General features: G+C 36.2%; 1 protein-coding gene across 13 annotated transcripts in view; it reads left to right on the top strand.

The window, feature by feature from the left end:
* The first annotated feature begins 1,179 nt into the window (after positions 1-1,179).
* ABCC9 (ATP binding cassette subfamily C member 9) overlaps positions 1,180-18,989 on the top strand; it is a 129,332-nt gene continuing 111,522 nt past the window's right edge. For 3 of the 13 annotated variants that reach the window (XM_079141422.1, XM_079141421.1, XM_079141419.1), the window contains exons 1-6: positions 2,802-3,112; positions 3,447-3,556; positions 5,456-5,517; positions 6,907-7,066; positions 9,580-9,721; positions 14,004-14,125. In XM_079141422.1, the coding sequence (XP_078997548.1) occupies positions 6,925-7,066; positions 9,580-9,721; positions 14,004-14,125 (406 nt within the window). In that variant the 5' untranslated portion in view covers positions 2,802-3,112; positions 3,447-3,556; positions 5,456-5,517; positions 6,907-6,924. The other 10 variants (XM_079141420.1, XM_079141418.1, XM_079141430.1 and 7 more) reach the window with 9 other exon arrangements.

Here is an 18,989-nt window from a genome sequence, read left to right as displayed (position 1 = left end):
CATCAGTCGAATCACAGTAATAGAATTTTAAAAATTGAAAAACAGATCAATTGAAGAAAATAAGTAGCCTAGAAACAGATTTATTAAAATTGATTATGTGTATATGACAAAGATGGTATTACACATCAAGACAGAAGAAAAATATTCTTAGTAAATGGTGTTGGTATAACAGGTAGAATATTAACTTAGATTCTCAACACATGGCATATGCAAAATAAAGTCCAGAATCAAATTTTAAGAAAAACTTTGACAAATACAAATGGAGGTTATTAACTAAATTAGCTCTGGAATATATTGCAATGGTAAAAAGTAACAGATTTGTCTGTGTAAACTTTCCCTTAGAAAGAAATGCCTGAAAGCATAAACTCTGGAGGTCTTTGGCTGGCCTCAGTGTAAAGCATGTGTGTATGCTCTAAGAGGTCGTTATAGAATGAAGGAAAACAATTGTTTGGTTTTTTTAAAGACTTAGCCACTATCATTGTTTTAAAATGACATATTGGGGAAAACATTTGTCATATATATGGAGCAGAAATAAAATACTTTTTTATTACAAATTTAATAGAAGGAATACAAAGATTAATGAAAAGCTGAAAAAATGTTGACTTCGTTACCAAAATTGTATTTTATCTATCAAATTATAAGATTTTTTTGTGGAGGGTACCAAGGATTGAACCCAGAGAGGCTTAACCCAGTCCATTTATTTTTTATTTTTTTATTTTGAGACAGGGTCTAGCTAGGTTGCTGAGGCTGGCTTTGAGCTTGTGGTCCTCCTGCCTCAGCCTCTGGAGCTGCTGTGATTACAGGCCTGTGATACCACATCTGGCAAATTACTGAGTTTTTTTTTTTTTTTTTTTAAAGTAAAAATATTCAATGCTGTTTGGGTGTAAAATGCAGTTAAGTCATCTCACACAGTTGGGAGGAGTTAATACAAACGGTTTAGAAAAGTCCATAGCCTTAAAAATAGTTACCACTTTTTATATTGTAATTACTCTTCAGAGAATGTATCTCAAGAAATTACCTGCTAGAAAGAAAGTTACACAAAATGTTCATCATAAGATCACAGATAGTGAAAATTTGGAATTATATGTCTGACAAATGAAAACGCTATTTAAATTGTGGCACAACCACACAATGGAATATTATACAACCATTTTAATTATTTCTATAAAGATTTTAAAGTACCATTGGAAGAAAATTATTTTAAAAGATGCTGTGTGGAGACAAATTATGTTGTAAAGCCAATAATACAAATATGCATAGAAAGAAGCAGAATAATGGTAATGTACTCATTAATGTTTACTGAAGCAGCAGGGGCTCTGCGATGTGCAGATACGATCTCGTATACACTCACATCAAACCTATAAGACACATGTACCATTATTTGTCTCGTTGTACAAAAAAGGAAACTCATAAACAGAATTGTCTTAAGTCACTGAGCAGGATTTGAATCAAGCAGAGCTGGGCTTCCTCGTCCATGTGCTTAATCAATGTACTATAACGCCTGTGTTTGCTAAAATAAAACAAAATATTTTCAGTAGTTTTATGGTTGGGAGAGGCTCATTAGTCTCTCATACTTTCCCACTTCTTCCAAAGTTTCTACAATAAGCATGTTTTCTTATTATTATGAATGACCTTAATAATATTCATTTAAAAAAATCAACTTCATTTTGTGTAGTCACACTCAGTCCCTGTTTTGGGATTATCTGCAACCCTTCTTTCCCGTTCTCCCTCATATGCCCTGGAGAGATTCTGGTGCCTCTTCTGACTTGTGCGCGGGCTCTCCCGGGATTTCATCCACAGTACCCGGGTCCCCGCTGTCGAGCCAATCTTTTCTCCCTGCTCCCGCGTCCCGGCAAAGAGCTCCAGGGTGCAGTTGTCTGGCCTTCAAAGGCCGCAGGACCAGTCTTCCGGATCCTCCTGGGCGCAGCCTCTAAGTGACTAGCAGGCCCCTAGCGGCGGCAGGTTCTGGTCACCGACGCTGGCCACTGCAGGCACTCACCCGGGAACGCAGCGACCTTCCGGGGAGAGAGGCGCCAGCGGGGAAATCCCCCGGGGCTTGCAGGACTGCCCATAAGGTCCGCCAGGCCGGTGGCCACCAGGGTGTAGGGTTGTGGTCCCGGGACCAATGCCCCTTGGGGATCGCGCGGGAGCCTCGGAGGCACCAGCCCGCCTGGCTGACCATCCTTGATTAGATTAGGACAGTTGCTGAAAAGAATAATTATTTCAAGTTGATTCAAAACTGGCCTTTGAGAAAATCGAGTGTTAATTGAAAAGTTGTCGGTTTCAAAATTCGCAGCTTGGCGGAAGTTATGGAGGAGTGATCGTATTTTAAACAGGTTCTCTGGAGAGTTAATTACGTCTCTGGTTGGGAGCAAGAGAACCGGGAGCTGTTCGTGTATCCGTGGGAACCAGTCACGCTCTCGGGGAGCCTGGGCGAGGGTCGCGGGTCTGCAGTGCGGTGACCTCTGCGGGGAATGGCCGGGTTTTCCTGGTCACGGGGGAAGCATTCCACTTGAGCCTGCATAGCCGGTGTGACATTCGCAGGCACTTCCACGGCCCGGCAGCGGGTTTTTTTTTTTTTTTTTTTTTTTTTTTTTTTTTTTGCCTAGAATGAGCCATTCTTTTCCCAGGTCCGTTCGGGGACAAAACGGTCAAACCCCCAAATCCGCTTCCTTATGTGGCCAATAAAAGGGTGCTTACAGAGTTGAGGGGGAAATACAGGCGAGGACCACGCGTGTTTTGACGTTTGAAAACCCGACTCCGGGGAATCATCGCATCCTTCATTGCAAGTGTCAGTGTTCGATGAAGTCGCGGGGGACGCAGATTGCTTGGTTTTGAAAACTCTTTACCCCGCGCGCCCCAAGTCCGCTGTTGCAGCGCGGAAAGTTGGGCCGAGCGGGGGTAGGGAGGGTCCCCAGTCCCAGGCGATGCGCGCGGGGCTTCTGCCCAGTTTCCTGCCTCGCAGCCGTGGTGTCCGCCCCGGCCCGGAGTAGTTTGTGCAATTTAGAAACTCGATAGGAGGCAGCAGCTGATCTCCCACCACCCTAAAAATAATCTGCTCCGGCGCACTGCGTGCTTCGGCTAGGGGAGGAAAGCTCTGTCATCCGAGTGAGTGAGTCCATGTCTTTTACATAACTCTCATTAAAAAATTTAAGAGTAACGATAAGCTGTAGATTTTGATCTATTATTTCTGCAATTTAAAGGCGCCCGCGCTCTTGCAGCGGTTTGCCTTCACCATCGCTATTTCTAGGATTAAGGGACAGGGCCCCGCCGTGAAGAGAGGGGGTGGGGGTCAGGTTTCCAGTTTTACTTACAAAACTGCCGACTCCTACTTAAACCAAATGGAAGCAGGAAAAGGTGTTATTAATTTTTTTCTCTTAGACATCTCTTGTATTATTCATGAAGTAGCTGTCTCTGCTTAATTTTTGTGACTCTTTGCTTTTTAGGATTTGTGTTTCCTGGTCTGAAATTTACATCCTAAGACAGTGTAGGAAGTTCGTGTTTCGAAGGTAGCACAAGTGCATCTGTAGGGGTTTGAAGCATCGTCAAGCCCAAGGTATTTATTTATTTATTGCTTTATTTGCTCAGTTTTCATTGCAGTGTCTCAGAAATCTTATCTGCTAAGTGGTTCCAGCATTTCCTTTGATATGCGATAGAACTTCACAGCCTCTGAGGAGTAAATGGGTGGATTCAGACCAGGCAGTAAATCAAAAGTTAGCGGGTCATTTTTGTTAGTAAATTTCTTTCTTGGGTCTGTTATAGTTAGCTAGCCAGATAGGTAGCTGGATACATAGCTAGCTAGACATCTAGTTCTTATTTTATGAACCACTGATTGAAAAACTTCAAAGAAGTTATTGTAGCATTTGTTTTTGCAAGTGATCTTTGCCCTGAAAATGCTCTAGATCATAATAAAGTCCTAAATTCTTTAAAACGACATGTTTTTCTCAGAGCATAATTTAAATAACTGAAAAATGAGTTCTCCATGTGAGAAAGAGAGGTTTCATGTTAAGTTTAGCATGTTTTTCTTTTTCAGGTGTGTTCAGGACTTGAGGTTGTCTGGGATTGTTATTCTATCACAACTGACACTTAGGGCTTGGTGGACAGGAAAATGCTATTTCCACTTAACAGGTAGTCTACTTTCAGAGTAGAGGGCTGACAAAAATAAATAAGGTACCTGATACTTTAACATGTTTTAAAATTAAATCAGATAACTGTTCTCTTATAGATGAACTAATAGAATAGATAGCTCAATTATTATATTCATCAACTCAATCCAAATTTTATAAGTTCTAGGGGTTGTGGGACTTCATTTAAAGTGTTTCAAGGAATAAGAATACTGATGACACTTTTTAACCATGAAATCATGTTAGAGCATCAAGAAATATTTTCAGTTATGTTTTCTATTTTGTAGACCATCCCTATAATCAAAGTTTCACTTTTACTCTTTGACTTTATACGATCAAGTTCTCCAACCCTATTTATTCACTGTCATAAATACTTGAATGTCTTTCAGGGGGTTTATACTTATGGGGAAAAATGCACCTTTCCTTGTGACCCCTTTCCTTTCCTCCTTCTTGATAGTAGGGCCTCTGATAGTGCTTAGCTGAACTTCCTCAGCTTCAGAGGGGGCGGTGCTGAAAGATGTCAGGTGACAGAGTTCAGCCAGCAAGAGCAGTAGTTTATACACATCCAGAAGCACTCCGAAGTTAACAGAAACCTGAATGACAATAGGAAATTTAAAAGTTAGTTAGCAATCTTGATTGAATAAAATGTCTTTGATAAACACGGTAACTATTAATGCATTTGCAGTAAGTTGACTACTTCCCTTTTTGTCCATGTTGGGTTGTAATGTGGGCTGATTGTTAGAACATGCCATAGGCCAGTGGGTTTTGGAGAAGGATGCCAAGGGCGAAGGAGAAAAAATAGAGGAGGGAGTAAAAGGACACATGGTAAGAAGTGGTGGGCAGGTTGGGATCCAGGGAAAATGCAGTTAGAGATTATGGTAAAAGGAAGAAATCATTCTAAATCTCTTTCAATTAAGAGTGGGTTTCAAGTTTTCCTTTGTCATTTCTACCAACTAAAGGAAGCAGTATTAAAAATTCCATTACTAGCTGGGTGTTTTAAATTTCTGTTTTTTTCTATCTTTACCAGAAATATATCTAACATACACATATGAATTAATAGTTTCCATTTTACAGTTATTTGAAGATCTCAAGTCCTTTAAAAATTTTTCATGCCATTTAGAACCATAATAGTTTGTAATAATATACCGAGTATATAACCACATCTTGGGTTTTTAAAAAAACACAACCTTTTTAAAGATGAGACAACATCTTAGCTAGAGAGTACATTGAAGATATTTTCAGAAAAAAAAGGCTTAACAGAAATAATATGTGAAAAGGGATTACATACAATTGCCAATCTTTCCTTTGTAACAGTCTTTGTTTTCTTCTAGGAAAAAAATATTGTTTGTCCCCAAGACAAAGTCAATTATCCATGAAAGGAAAGAGAGAAAAGGTACTATGTTAATCAAATTTTTGCCAGTCTTTAATAATCTAAGAATCCAGTCTGACATAAATATGAAAAAGTCCACTGAGGTTAAAATCTTAAATCGCTACTTGTTTTAATAAGAATAAATAAGATTATTTCTTTAAAAAGCAGATTGGAGACTATATGATGCATTGGAAAGAACAAAGTTTATAAATCAGACAAGTGGGTGTGGATCCTGGATTCTCTGCTGGTTGACAAGTTCCTGAACCCATCTGAAACTCAGTATCTTCTGCTATAAAATGCAAATAACACCACTATCCTATAAGATGGTTTTGAGGATGTAAGATAATATATGCAAAGTGCCTGGAATTTAGTATGTTCTAAATAAAAAGAAGGCATTATAGAAGAGGCTTTTGGAATGCTGAAACTCTTGCTGGAATTTCACAGTAGTATACTTTGATTGAGCAGTCCCTGGCTCCTCTACCATCTGTTTCAGTACAGCTATGAGAGACATCCATTTAAATTCTGAGCATGTCACTCCTCTGCTCACATCCCCCCAGTGGCTCCATGTCACTCAGAAAAGAAGCCCAAATCCCAAGAATAACTTACAAAAGCCCTATGTGATTCCCGCCCCCTGTTTCTTCTCTAACCTTATCTACTTCTACTCTAATGGAATACAGATTTCCAACTTAAAACTATCTTCTGTTTCAAAACTGGAGTAAAGTGCATTTTATTTAAGAATATTTCTTACTGAGACTTGAGTAGTTTCACTGACCTGTCACTTGAGATACATTTAATTTATCTTAAGTATTGGAAGTTAATATCCTTCAGAGAGAGATTAATTACTGTTTGCAGCCATGTTGGTCTTTGAGTGATTACTATTTCTTGAAAGTAATAAAGTATTCTAACAAATTGTATCCAGCTAGAGTTGCTTAGCAATCATTTTTAAATGTATGAACATGGAAAACAATCTGATATTGCACCATTTTGAGTTTTCAGTTGTTGGTTTTGTTCTCTTTTTGTTATATCACCATTCTTGTTCTTATTTTGGTTATTCAGACATTCCTTTGAGGCGTGTTTCAAATTGAAATAAAATAGTTTTCTAAAAAATAGATCTGTAGAAAAGGCTTTATGGCAGAATGTATAAGAAATCCTCATGGTGATATTGACCAAATTATATTGTTATACTGTGAGCAAGTATGATATGCAGCAACAAATACCATCATTATGTATAACTATAGTGCACCAATAAAAAATGTGGACAAAACAAAAAAGATGTTACTTTGCCTTAGTTTTCTATTTTCTCAATTGCAAAAGTAAGGGAGATTAATTTTATGCTATAACCCCTTATCTGAGGCCATAATTTTATGACAGAAAATGTAATAATAAGAGGACCTTTTCTTTATTCTGTTTCAGAATAAGCCATAAGAAGAAATGAGTCTTTCATTTTGTGGTAACAACATTTCTTCATATAATATCTATGATGGTGTATTACAAAATCCCTGCTTTGTGGATGCCCTCAACCTGGTCCCTCATGTGTTCCTGTTGTTTATCACTTTTCCAATATTGTTTATTGGTAAGTAATCTAATGTATTATTTTGCCTGATGTTTAAATGTCTTATTAATAGCTGAGATTTGGGATAATGTTCAATTAATTTCAACATGAAAACTGATATGTAAGTTTGTGAGAAAGAAACAAGCAGGTATTTTGTGTTTTCCAATGATACATTTTTGGCATATGGTATGCCACCGGCTAAACTACAGTCACCTGCCAGCTCAGCAGCAGTACATTTTAGAAAGAGAGATGGTTCCATAAGGTAGATCTAAGGCATTTGTTGAGCACTTGTGCTAGATGAAGGGACTAGGAACTGGGTTAAACAAAGTGCATGCCTCTTGGGAATAGTGTAGTGGAGCGGATGTATCAAGACAAATGTTGGCACCACATTTTCAGCCCATTTACAGATACAGAGTTAAGTTATCCTAGGCATCAACTTGCCAGAACATTGGGTGCTTCATGGGTCTAGTGGGAAAGATTGCATAGAGTGACGGGTTTGGGGACTTGTAAGAAGTAAACCATCCAAGTTAAAGTAGGAGTGATGAGTCATGGATTAAGTAAGAAGAATAGATGTGGAAGCTATTTGGAAAGGAGTTAGTAATATAGTCCCCTGTTATTTTACAGTTTACATATGTAAAAAAAATGCCAATAAGTTAGGGAAATTATGTGTAATTTATGTAAAACAACCAATAGATTCTTTTGCGTTTTTAAAGTTGTAAAATATTTTGATACATACAATGATTAATATAATAAACACCCATCAAACCTACCACCACTCATTTAAAGGAATACATCAGTAAGAATAAAAGGGACTCCTCCTGAATACCATTTTCTGATACTTCCCACATCTTATGTCCTTTTCCCTTTTCAAGGTAACCCTATTTTTAATTATTTGGTATTTAATGTTCCCATGCATGATTTTGCCTATAAAGATATGTTAAAAATTTACTGGACAGATTTTTCTAAGAAAACTAGCATAATTTAATAATCTGCTTTAAAAAAGGTTTAAAAATAATTTGTGTGTTTTTACTTATTCATTTAGCAAATATTGAGGTGATACCATGTGTTTAACATTCTAACAGAGATCAAAGAATTTCTGTCATATGGTATACACAGAGGCCAGCTTAACTCTTGGTACATTGTTATTTATGTTAAACAAATGTATAGACACTAAATATATTGAGACCAGAGAAGCCATATGTGGAAATACTAGTCATGATTTATGTATCTTAATTTTTAAGGCAGTAAGAATGCCCATTAACCAAAAGTAGAAAATGAATATTTTCACTGCAAGTTTACAATTAAACATTCATTTCTGGCATCCAGTTAGCTTCTTGAGGACTGTGACATTCCTTTTTTTAATTTTTATTTTTTATCCCTAACATTCAGCACAGAGGCTGGCAAAAAGATATTTAAATAGCAAGGAATTGGAGTGGACATTGGCAAAGGGAAATAGAGAAAGATGCAGACTGCTTATTTATGACTGGTTACTTGCGTTACTGAGGGATCATATATTAGTCTCAAAGAAGTATCAGTTACCAGGAAAGTTAGAGTGTTGTAAAAAAGACACACAACTTGCCTGCAAATGTTTTTAGCATAAATTCTAGTAGAATGTATTAAATGTAACTAACGTTCCAGTGATGAAGTACATTTGGAAACAAGTAAGATGTGAATCAATTTTCTTTTCAAAGGATGCTTTAGGGATCCCTTTTGTCAGTACAGAAATTCTTTCCTGCATTATTTCAAGCATAGGTCTCCACTTATTCTTGAAGTATGTAGGACTTTTCTGTAATCAAAAAAAAAAAAAAAAAAAAAAAAAAAAAGAGGCAAAGAGAGACAAAAGGAGACAGAAATGGGGTTCTTTCCTGTAACATCATACATGAGGGGATGTTACTCTGCCTATAGGTTTTTTGTAAGGAAGTCCACAAAATTTTACTGAAATGTAACTTTGAATTTTTTAATCCAGCAATGAGCTGAGAGTGAACCCATAATGATTTTGATCCTGCTTTGGTTCATATTAATGAATAAAACTTTAGTTTTCTCTGGGAAAAGTCTGAGTAAGCATGGTAAATAGTGGTGGTTCCACTCATAGGTAATCATTTTTCTCATGTTTCAGAGATGACACAACTAACAAGTCCTGCTTTATCATGAAACGTGTCTTTTTTCTTTTCATTTGATCCCCCACAGATTCCATGTTTTTTAAAAGAATATAGAAACCAAATTTCTTTTGTTGGTTACCATAATTATTGATTTGTTTCCTCTCGAGTGAACAAGGAAGCTGTAAGAATTTCTGATAAGCATGAGAAGAAACCATGTTCCTCAGAGTTGGTGTCCCTCCTGAACAATAGTAAAAATTAATTGAAGTCATGATTTTGCTTAACATAATGGAAACAGACGAGAATTTCCATTGCTGTCCTAGGAAGCACTAAGGTTTCAAAGTCTTTCCTAAAGCTTATGATAATGCAAATGATACCCATGATTATAATTGATCCTCTTGTTTATCTCTTTTTTCCTTTCTTTCTCTTTTTTGTCAGGGTGGGGGAGCCAAAGCTCAAAAGTGCAAATTCATCATAACACGTGGCTTCATTTTCCTGGGCATAACCTGAGATGGATTCTTACTTTTGCTCTCCTATTTGTGCATGTTTGTGAAATAGCAGAAGGCATCGTTTCAGATTCGTAAGTGACTCAACTTACACAATACCAGTACAAGATACCAGTGGGTACATTGACATGGCTAGAAGTGAAGAGCATACCAAGCCAGGCTTAACTTTTGGGGCATAACTCATTAGGGAAAAGAGCTGTCCTCCATCTTATATGATGGTAATGTGTTTCATCTCTATTCATGGGTTGATGCACGCTTTCTCTGATAACACATATTTAGATCTCTGTATCTTGTGCTCATTCACGTGTTTATATTTCTTTGTTCTCTAATCCTGATAGCCCTTGCTGAAAGTTCTGAACTTTTAAATATTTGATGTTTATTTTATCTTTAAAAATAGGTATAGGGCTAGGGATGTGGCTGAGTTGGTAGATGTTTGCCTCACAAGTACAAGGGCCTGGGTTCAGTCCCCAGCATCACACACACACAAAAAAGGTATAAATAGAAAAATTGTCTATTATTGATATCTATCCATATATAACTGTAATAGCTATATACTTGTGTATTACCGAATTTACAAATTCTCAAGTGTTTCAGCTCCTTCTGTACAGAAGCAAGAGTAGATGAGGCAGGCATTAAAGAACTGCAAGAACCAGTGACAGTAGAGCCATAAATTGAGGCAAAGCCTGAAATGATTTTAAAATCAGGATTTATCGAAAGACTCATTTAAAAAATATTTTTAGTTGTAGGTAGACACAGTATCTTTATTTTATTTTATTTATTTTTGAATGTGATGCTGAGACGTGAACCCAGTGCCTCACACGTGCTAGGCAAGCGCTCTACCACTGAGGTGCAACCCCAGCCCAGAAAAGACCCATTTTTAAAAGAAATTTTGTCCTCCTTATAAAAAAAAGTTTATATTAGGCAATTGGAATAGACTAAATTGTACTTGTAAGCTTGAAAATAAGGTGGATAAATATTTTTCTCATCGAATAAAAGAAAATAAACTCAAGTAATAAGGAAATTCTGGTTATGAAATGCTAAATGGTACACCCTAAAGAATTGGTATGAGAAGAGCTTTAAAGTATTTGAAAATAAAGTCTCAAAAATCATTTTTCTCTTATCTAACAAAACCTCCCCTGACATCTGTTTATGTTTCTCTGTTGCAGTTAACAAAAAATGAAACTTCTAAGCTTTTGTCACAGAGCCAACTATTTTTTAATGTTTATGATGGGTCTTTGCACATATGTGCATGTCTTAATTTCTGATAAAAAGAAAAATCAGAGACTCTAATTTATGGTCTTTCTCAAAGCACTTAGAAATTTAATTGGCTATTATCTTATAATAAGCTATTCAAAACCCTTCGGTGTATTTGTATTGACAGAGCCAATTATAATCTTCACTTATTTACTTCCTGAACATCTAGCTTTGACCCTATATGTTTTTATGTGTATTATGAAATGAATGAAAGATGAACCTAGTATTTTCTAAAACATTGACATCCTGTGAGAAAGCAGGACTCTTTTTTTCCCAGCCCCACGGTTGATGAGCAGGTTCAGTTAGAGACAGAAAACAGAAGCTGAATTGTTATGAGAATGATGTGTTTTGATGGTAGAAATGTATTTGGTAGTGGTACTGATACCAGAGGCCCAGCCTTAAAAGAAATGGGCAAAAATACAACCCAGGCCTTGTTCTACCTTAATCCTTTATGTCCTGGCTTCTTGAAGTTATCTTCCAATGACTTCTTTTTTAAAAAATTTGTTCTAATGACAGTAGAATGCATTTTGGCACACCGTACATAAATGGAGTGTAATTTCTCACTTTTCTGGTTGTACATGATGTAGAGTTACACCAGTCATGTAATCATGTATGCACATAGGGTAAAAATACCAGATTCATTGTACTATCCTTCCGACTCCCATATTCCCTCCCCTCCCTTCGCTCCCCTCCCTTCGCTCCCCTCTGTCTAATCCAAAGTACCTCTATTCTTCCTAGCACCCGCCTGCCGCATTGTGAATTAGTATCTGCATATCAGAGAAAACATTCAGCCTTTGGTTTTTTGGAACTGGCTTATTTCGCTTAGCATATTCTCCAGCTCCATCCATTTACTGGCAAATGTCATAATTTCATTTTCTTTAAGGCTGAGTAATATTCCATTGTGTATTTATACCACAATTTCTTTATCCATTCATCAGTTGATGGGCACCTGGGTTGGTTCTATAGTTTAGTTATTGTGAATTGAGCTGCTATAAACATTGATGTGACTGCTTCACTGTAGTATAGTGATTTTCAGCCTTTGGGTATAAACTCTTCCAGTGACTTCTAAACTCAAAAATGTATTTTACCTTTTCTTTTTCTCTGCCCTAGTCTGGAAACTGCTTCTGAAAGAAACCCAGTGAACACAAGTTTCTCATTTTCATAGAACATGAAGGACACCTTGATAACAACTTTTGCAGTTATCGTGACCCACACTGTTTGATCATTCCTTCCTTCTGTTTTGTTTTAACAAAATCTTTATGAGCTAATTTTTACTTAAAATATAACAAATGCTCATTGTAACTTGTGAAGCTCTGCAAAAGCTTTCCTAATCAAATCTTTGATTTCCCTTTACTTATACAATCTCTACATACATGTACCTATAGACAATTTTCTTTCCATGCTTAATAGACACCTTCACATTTCTACACATCCATAGTGAAACTTATTAGCTCCCTTTCTCCTGTCTGCTTACCCCCTCATGGTCCCTCTTAGGGGACTTTGACCTCTTGGGCAAACAGTCATTCACCTGGACACCCTAGGATTTGTTTTCTACCTCTCCATCATCTTCAGTCTCAAACACCAACTCTCTTAAAGTCCTGTCCATTTTAACAACTATCCTCTTCCAGATACATTGTCTTCTCCCTGTGACTGCTGACAAACTTGAATCAGGCCTTCACCATCAGTACCCCGGCCCCTCCCCATTGTTTATGCACTGTTTTTCTTCCTTCCACTTCTTTGCTCCCACCTCAGCCCACATATTGCCTATCAACTCTATAATCTGCATTAGTGCAGAATGATCTGTTTAAAACACAGATCTGGCCATACAGGGTACCTGTTAAAGAATTCCAATTTTCTTTAAGGAGATATTCCTGCTCCTTACCATGACATACAGATCGCTTCATGATACATCTTATCTTAAACTTTCCGTTTGAAGAACATCAAACTACTTAGAATTTTGAACATGTTACACTTAGTTCATATTTCCTATGTATTTGCACATTCTGTTCCCTCTTTTAAAGTGCCTGTCTTCCACTTTTCCAACTGGGACATTTCTTTTTATATTTTAGTCTCACTGTCAGTCATACCTCTTCAGAAAGGACTTCCTTTCCTTTTCCTGCACTCTTGAACTGGTCACTCTCTTCTCTTGACCATTTATGTACTAATATATTTAAGTAACTTGAGAAAAGTTAAATATTTTACCATGTGGCAATATTGATGCAGATGGAGTTGAGACCTGTCTAGCATGCACATCTGGGATCCTGTCATCTCTACCACACACCTGGATCTTTTTATTGCCCTCGGAATGAACCCTAGTCTTCTTGCAGTTGTACTGAATTGCTTATAATACGCTCTGTCACATCTGGACACTCTGTCTGGAACAGTCTTCCTCCCTTCTTTCTCTGGGTGACAATTCTTCATTTTTAACATCTCAGTTAAGAAGTCACTTCCTTCACAAAGCTTTCTCTGTCCCAGACACCAATGTTGTGTCCTCATGGTCTCTTCATCTGTGTTGCTACTGATGTCCCCAGAAGACTCTTTGTGACTGGATTCTGTAGCTCACCTCATTTATTGCTGCATTCCAGAACCTAATAGTTTCTGGACCAGCAAATGCACATACATTGAATGAACTACTAAGAATGGAGAACTCACTTAAGGCCACAGTGTTTAGGAAAGTCGTCAAAGGAATAAACATAGTTTTCACATGCATTAAGAGTTCCCATTCAGTTGATGATATTTCACTTGCTTTAATCATTGAATTATTCCAGCAGTTCTACCCAGCTGAAATAATTTATATTATATATATATATATATATATATTTATATGTATAATGGTGGTCATATATTTGTTTTGTTGTAAGCATTTTCAGATATCATGTAACTGTGTATATTCATGCCTCTGTGCTAGAATAAATCCTTTCAGCAGAATCATGTCACACAAGATAGTCTCTGCTCACTTATTCTCTTAGCAATTATGATTGCATTCTATATTTTTTAAATATCTTATAGTTAAATGTGAGTTTTAATGAAAAAAATTGTAAACAAAGCAAGAAACTCTGGAGCCGTCATCTTTAGACACTGACCCTGTACCTCTCTCCACAGACGGCGGGAATCCAGGCATCTTCACCTCTTCATGCCAGCAGTAATGGGATTTGTCGCCACTACGACATCAATAGTGTATTATCATAATATTGAAACATCAAATTTCCCCAAACTACTTTTAGGTAAGTATGATCAGGGTTTTGTTTTTTTGTTTGTTTGTGTGTGTGTGTGTGTGTGTGTGTGTGTGTGTGTGTGTGTGTGTTTGCCCCGAAAGGGCTATTCATTTTTCTTTTCCTACACAGTATAGTGGGTGGAGAGTGGGAAGCATGAGAAAAACCACCATAATTAACTCTCGTGCCCCCAGGACATTGAGTCTCCAATAAATGGCCTTTGTGTCATGTCAGAGTGTGGCAGGAAAAAAGCAGATACATATGTTGGACCTGGGGCTCTCAGGAGTTGTACCTAAGAATCAGAGCTCTTATGAAGAGCAGTTGCCCTGTGAACAAGTCTTCTCATCTAATTCCACATGTTTCTGCCTCTGCCTTGGAGTTCTGTGGCATCTTTCAAAGCTTCCAGCCTTTGTATTGGTGCTGTGGGAATGCCCCACTTCTTGATGCATAGAGATGCACCAGGAGTCTTCCTGCAGCAAGGCATGCTTCACAGCATGCTGAAGAGCTATGCTATCCCAAGAAGCAACCACCTCCAAAGCATAGCTTCTCAAATCTGCATGGTGCCTTAGATTGTGCAGTTAACCTCTCTTACCTTCTTATCCTGTAGAAATCAGAGGCTGTGTCTAAAATGTTCCTAATTTTATTTTTGCCTTGGGTTACAAATAACATAATACCTTCCAATGAGTTGTATTCAATACTCTTTGACTCCTCTTTATATTCTGTGATATATATTTTCATGAAGAGAAACTAGATGAAAGTATAGACCATGGATCATGGATAAGCTGCGGGGACCCGTGAACCTCCTAAAGTTGTGGTCAGAATTGTGTGTTGGTATGAATGAATGCTTACAACTGGTTAATGTCCACAGATCTTGTTTGTTATGATTGTTCATGTCCTTAGCCCATTTGTTGATTGGGTTATTTGTATTCTTGGTGTAGAGTTTTCTAAGTTCTTTATATATTATGGAAATTAGCGCTCTATCTGAAGTATGAGTGGCAAAGATTTTCTCCCACTCTGTAGGCTCTCTCTTCGCATTGCTGATAGTTTCCTTTGCTGAGATAAAGTTTTTTAGTTTGAATCTATCCCAGTTATTGATTCTTGCTTTTATTTCTTGTGCTGTGGGAGTCCTGTTAAGGAAGTCTGATCCTAAGCCGACAAGTTGAAGATTTGGACCTACTTTTTCTTCTATAAGATGCAGGGTCTCTGGTCTGATTCCAAGGTCCTTGATTCATTTTGAGTTGATTTTTGTGCAGGGTTTACAAGCAATCAACAGATGTATGAAAAAATGTTCAACATCTCTAGTAATAAGAGAAATGCAAATCAAAACCACCCTAAGATTCCATCTCACCCCAATTAGAATGGCGATTATCAAGAATACTAGCAACAATAGGTGTTGGTGAGGATGTGGGGAAAAAGGTACACTCATACATTGCTGGTGGGTGCAAATTAATGCAGCCACTCCGGAAAGCAGTGTGGAGATTCCTTAGAAAACTTAGAATGGGACCACCATTTGGCCCAGCTATCCCACTCCTTGGCCTATACCCAAAGGACTTAAAATCAGCATACTACAGAGATACAGCCACAACAATGTTCGTAGCTGCTCAATTCACAATAGCCAGATTGTGGAACCAACCTAGATGCCCCTCAATTGATGAATGGATAAAGAAAATCTGGTATATATATACAATGGAATATTACTCAGCCATAAAGAAGAATAAAATTATGGCATTTGCAGGCAAATGGATGAAATTGGAGAATATCATGCTAAGTGAGATAAGCCAATCTCAAAAAAACCAAAGGATGAATGATCTCGCTGATAAGCAGATGATGATACATAATGGGGGGTGGGATGGAGGCAAGAATGGAGGAAGGAGGGACTGTATAGAGGGAAAAGAGGGGTGGGAGGGTTGGGGGGTGGAAAAAATAACAGAATGAATCAAACACCATTACCCTATGTAAATGTATGATTACACAAATGGTATGCCTCTACTTCATGTACAGAGAAACAAGTTGTACCCCATTTGTTTACAATAAAAAAAATAATTGTTCTATTATGAAAATGATGTCACCACTGATATAAAAATTAGAGAAGAAAATAATTAAAGTGCATTAAATAAATGGTGTCTTATTTATTTATCTAGAAGACACTATAAAATTTAAAATGGGTGCATGGAAAATAATGATTATTTAATTCTACATTGTGTCAAACTATATGATTAGGCAAAGGTCATTTAATAAAAAGGTAGACAGGGTTAAATGTTAACTTCATGTATTGTCCAAATCTGAATTATCTTAACAAAAAAAACTCTCCTGTATAAAATGACATGCAGACATTATCGCAGAAATCTGAACATGCTAAAATGTGAAATTTACAACTGGCAATAGCCAAGATTTTGGTGATCTTGGTCTAGTTGATTAAGCCATGCTGGTGGGTGTGTACTAGAAACATATTGTGGTTTTAATTTGCATTCTCCTGATAACTAATGATGTTGAACATCTTATGATGACTTCACTGGTCATTTGTTGTCTTTGTGAAATCTCTATTATCTTTGTAAAGTATCTGTTGACATATTTTGCCCCTTTTTATAATTAGGTTTCATTTTATCATTGAGTTGTAGAAGTATTTTGTATATAAAAATATTAGTATGTCACTGCATGTTTGTTCTGAGAATATTTTCCTCCCAGTCTCTGGCATTCAAATTAACTTACTTAAAGGAGTCTTGATGAACAGATGTTTCAATTTAAATGTAGTATGATTTACCTTTTAAAATCTTCTGTTCAATTCAATTTCTTAAGAAATCTTTACTTTTCCTCTGCTTTCTTTTAAAAGTTTTAATTTTTAAATGTTTTAGGACAATATTCCACTTAAATCAATTGTATATGTGATATAAAGTAAGGTATTCAGGTTCTTTTTTCCCAAATAGATACCAAGATGTTCTAGCAGCATTTGTGAGAATAGGTTTTCTGTTTACCAACATGTTTTGGTAGCTCGATTAAAAATGAAATCAAGTGACTTTTGACTCTATTTTCTATTCCTTTGATCTACTCATGGATTTTTATTCCACTTCCATTCCGTGTTGATTGCTGTAGCTTTGGAGGTCTTGAAGTTATACAATTTGAAGTTTGAGGGTATTGTAAGTTATACATTTTTTTTTCTCCAAAGATTGCTTTAGATATTCTAACTCCTTTGCATTTCTATGTATAGTGTAGAATCAAGTTGACATTTTCTAAAAAAAAAAAAAAAAAATGAAATAATTAAGGGGATGGCATTGAATGCATAGAACAATTTGGAAGAGAATTGACATCTTGATGATGTATTGAGTCTCACAATATGTCCTCCATTTTATTTAGGTCTTCCTTCATTTCCATTAGCAATGTTTTGTAGTATTCAGAGTAGAGGATTTTCTTATCTTGTTCAATTTATTATCATTTGTTTCCTGCTATTATTGTAAATGGAATTATAGTTCAGATATTACTTTTCAATTTTTTCTTTCATTATATTAAAATGCAGTTGATTTTGTGACTCAGCCTTGTATCTTGCAATCTTTCTTGTATCTTGCAATTTTGGAAATTCACTTATTACTTCTGGTTATTGCTTGTAGGCTTCTTAGGACTTTCTGTAGTAACAAACATGCCATCTTCAAATAGAAACATTTATGCTTACTTCTTTTCAAACTTCTTATGCTTCTTTTTCTTTTTAACTTCTTTTTGCCATATTACCTTAATAGAACCTTCAGTAAAATGGCAGATGGGCATGGTAAGAGTGAAATTCTGGTCTAGTTCCTGATTTTAGAGGGCAAATAGTCTTTCATAGTCATGATGTTAATTATAAGCTTTTCATAGAAGATCTTCATCTGGTAAGTCTTCTATTTAAAACTTTCTTTAAATGTTTAAAAAAAATTTATATTAAGGAAATTTTTCCTCCATTCATTGAGAAAATCATGCTTCTGTTATTATGCTAAATTACACCTACATATTTTTCAAATGATAAATAATGCATGATTAATAATGCATTCCTGGGATCAATCACACATATTCATAATATATTATTTCACTTTAGATCTTGCTAGATTTTATTTGTTAAGATGTTTTACATCTGTGTGGTGAGGGATATTGATCTGTTATTTTCTTGTTAATCTTTGTCAGGTTTTCATATGCTGGTTACACTGGCTTCATAAGATGAATTAGAAAGTAGTTCATATTTTTAATAGATTTTTGTGTAATTTTATTTATTCCTTAAATGTTGAATATAATCACCAGTGACATCATCTGAGCCTGTAGTTTTAACTAAGATAATTTCAAATTCCAAATTAATTAATTTATTAGGTGTAGACCCCTCAGAGTATTTTTCCTTAAGTCAGTTTTGGTAAGTAAAGTTTTCAAGAAAGGTCTCGCTTTATCTAAGCTTTTGGATATATTGTCATAAAGTTGTTCATGATATTTCCTACTTATCCTTTTAATATATGTAGAACATGTAGGAATAGCTCCTTTTTCATTCCCAATATTGCTCACTTATGTTCTTCTCTTCTTGATCAATCTAGCTAGGAACTTATCAATTTTCTTGATCCCTTCAAATAATCAGTCTTACTGATTGTATTGAGTTTGTTCATTTCATCAATTGTTCACTTTCTATTTTATTGCTTTCTACTCTTAGTTCTATTTTTTCATCTTTTTTATTTATTTTGTTCATTGTTCTTCTTTCCCTAACTTTTAAGGTGGAAAGGTAGGCCACTGATTTTGGTCCTTTTTCTCAAATAAATATCTAAAGCTATAAACTTTTCTCTGTGTCTTGCTTTAGTTGCATTCCTTAATTTTAGAATATAGAGTATTTTCATTTTAATTTAGTTAAAATATTTTTCTAATGATTTCTTCTTTA

This window comes from Sciurus vulgaris (genome assembly GCF_902686455.1).
Source record: "Sciurus vulgaris genome assembly, chromosome: 5".
Lineage (NCBI taxonomy): Eukaryota > Metazoa > Chordata > Mammalia > Rodentia > Sciuridae > Sciurus > Sciurus vulgaris.
The sequence above is the reverse complement of the archived record's forward strand: the minus strand, read 5'-3'. Positions and strand labels throughout refer to the sequence as shown.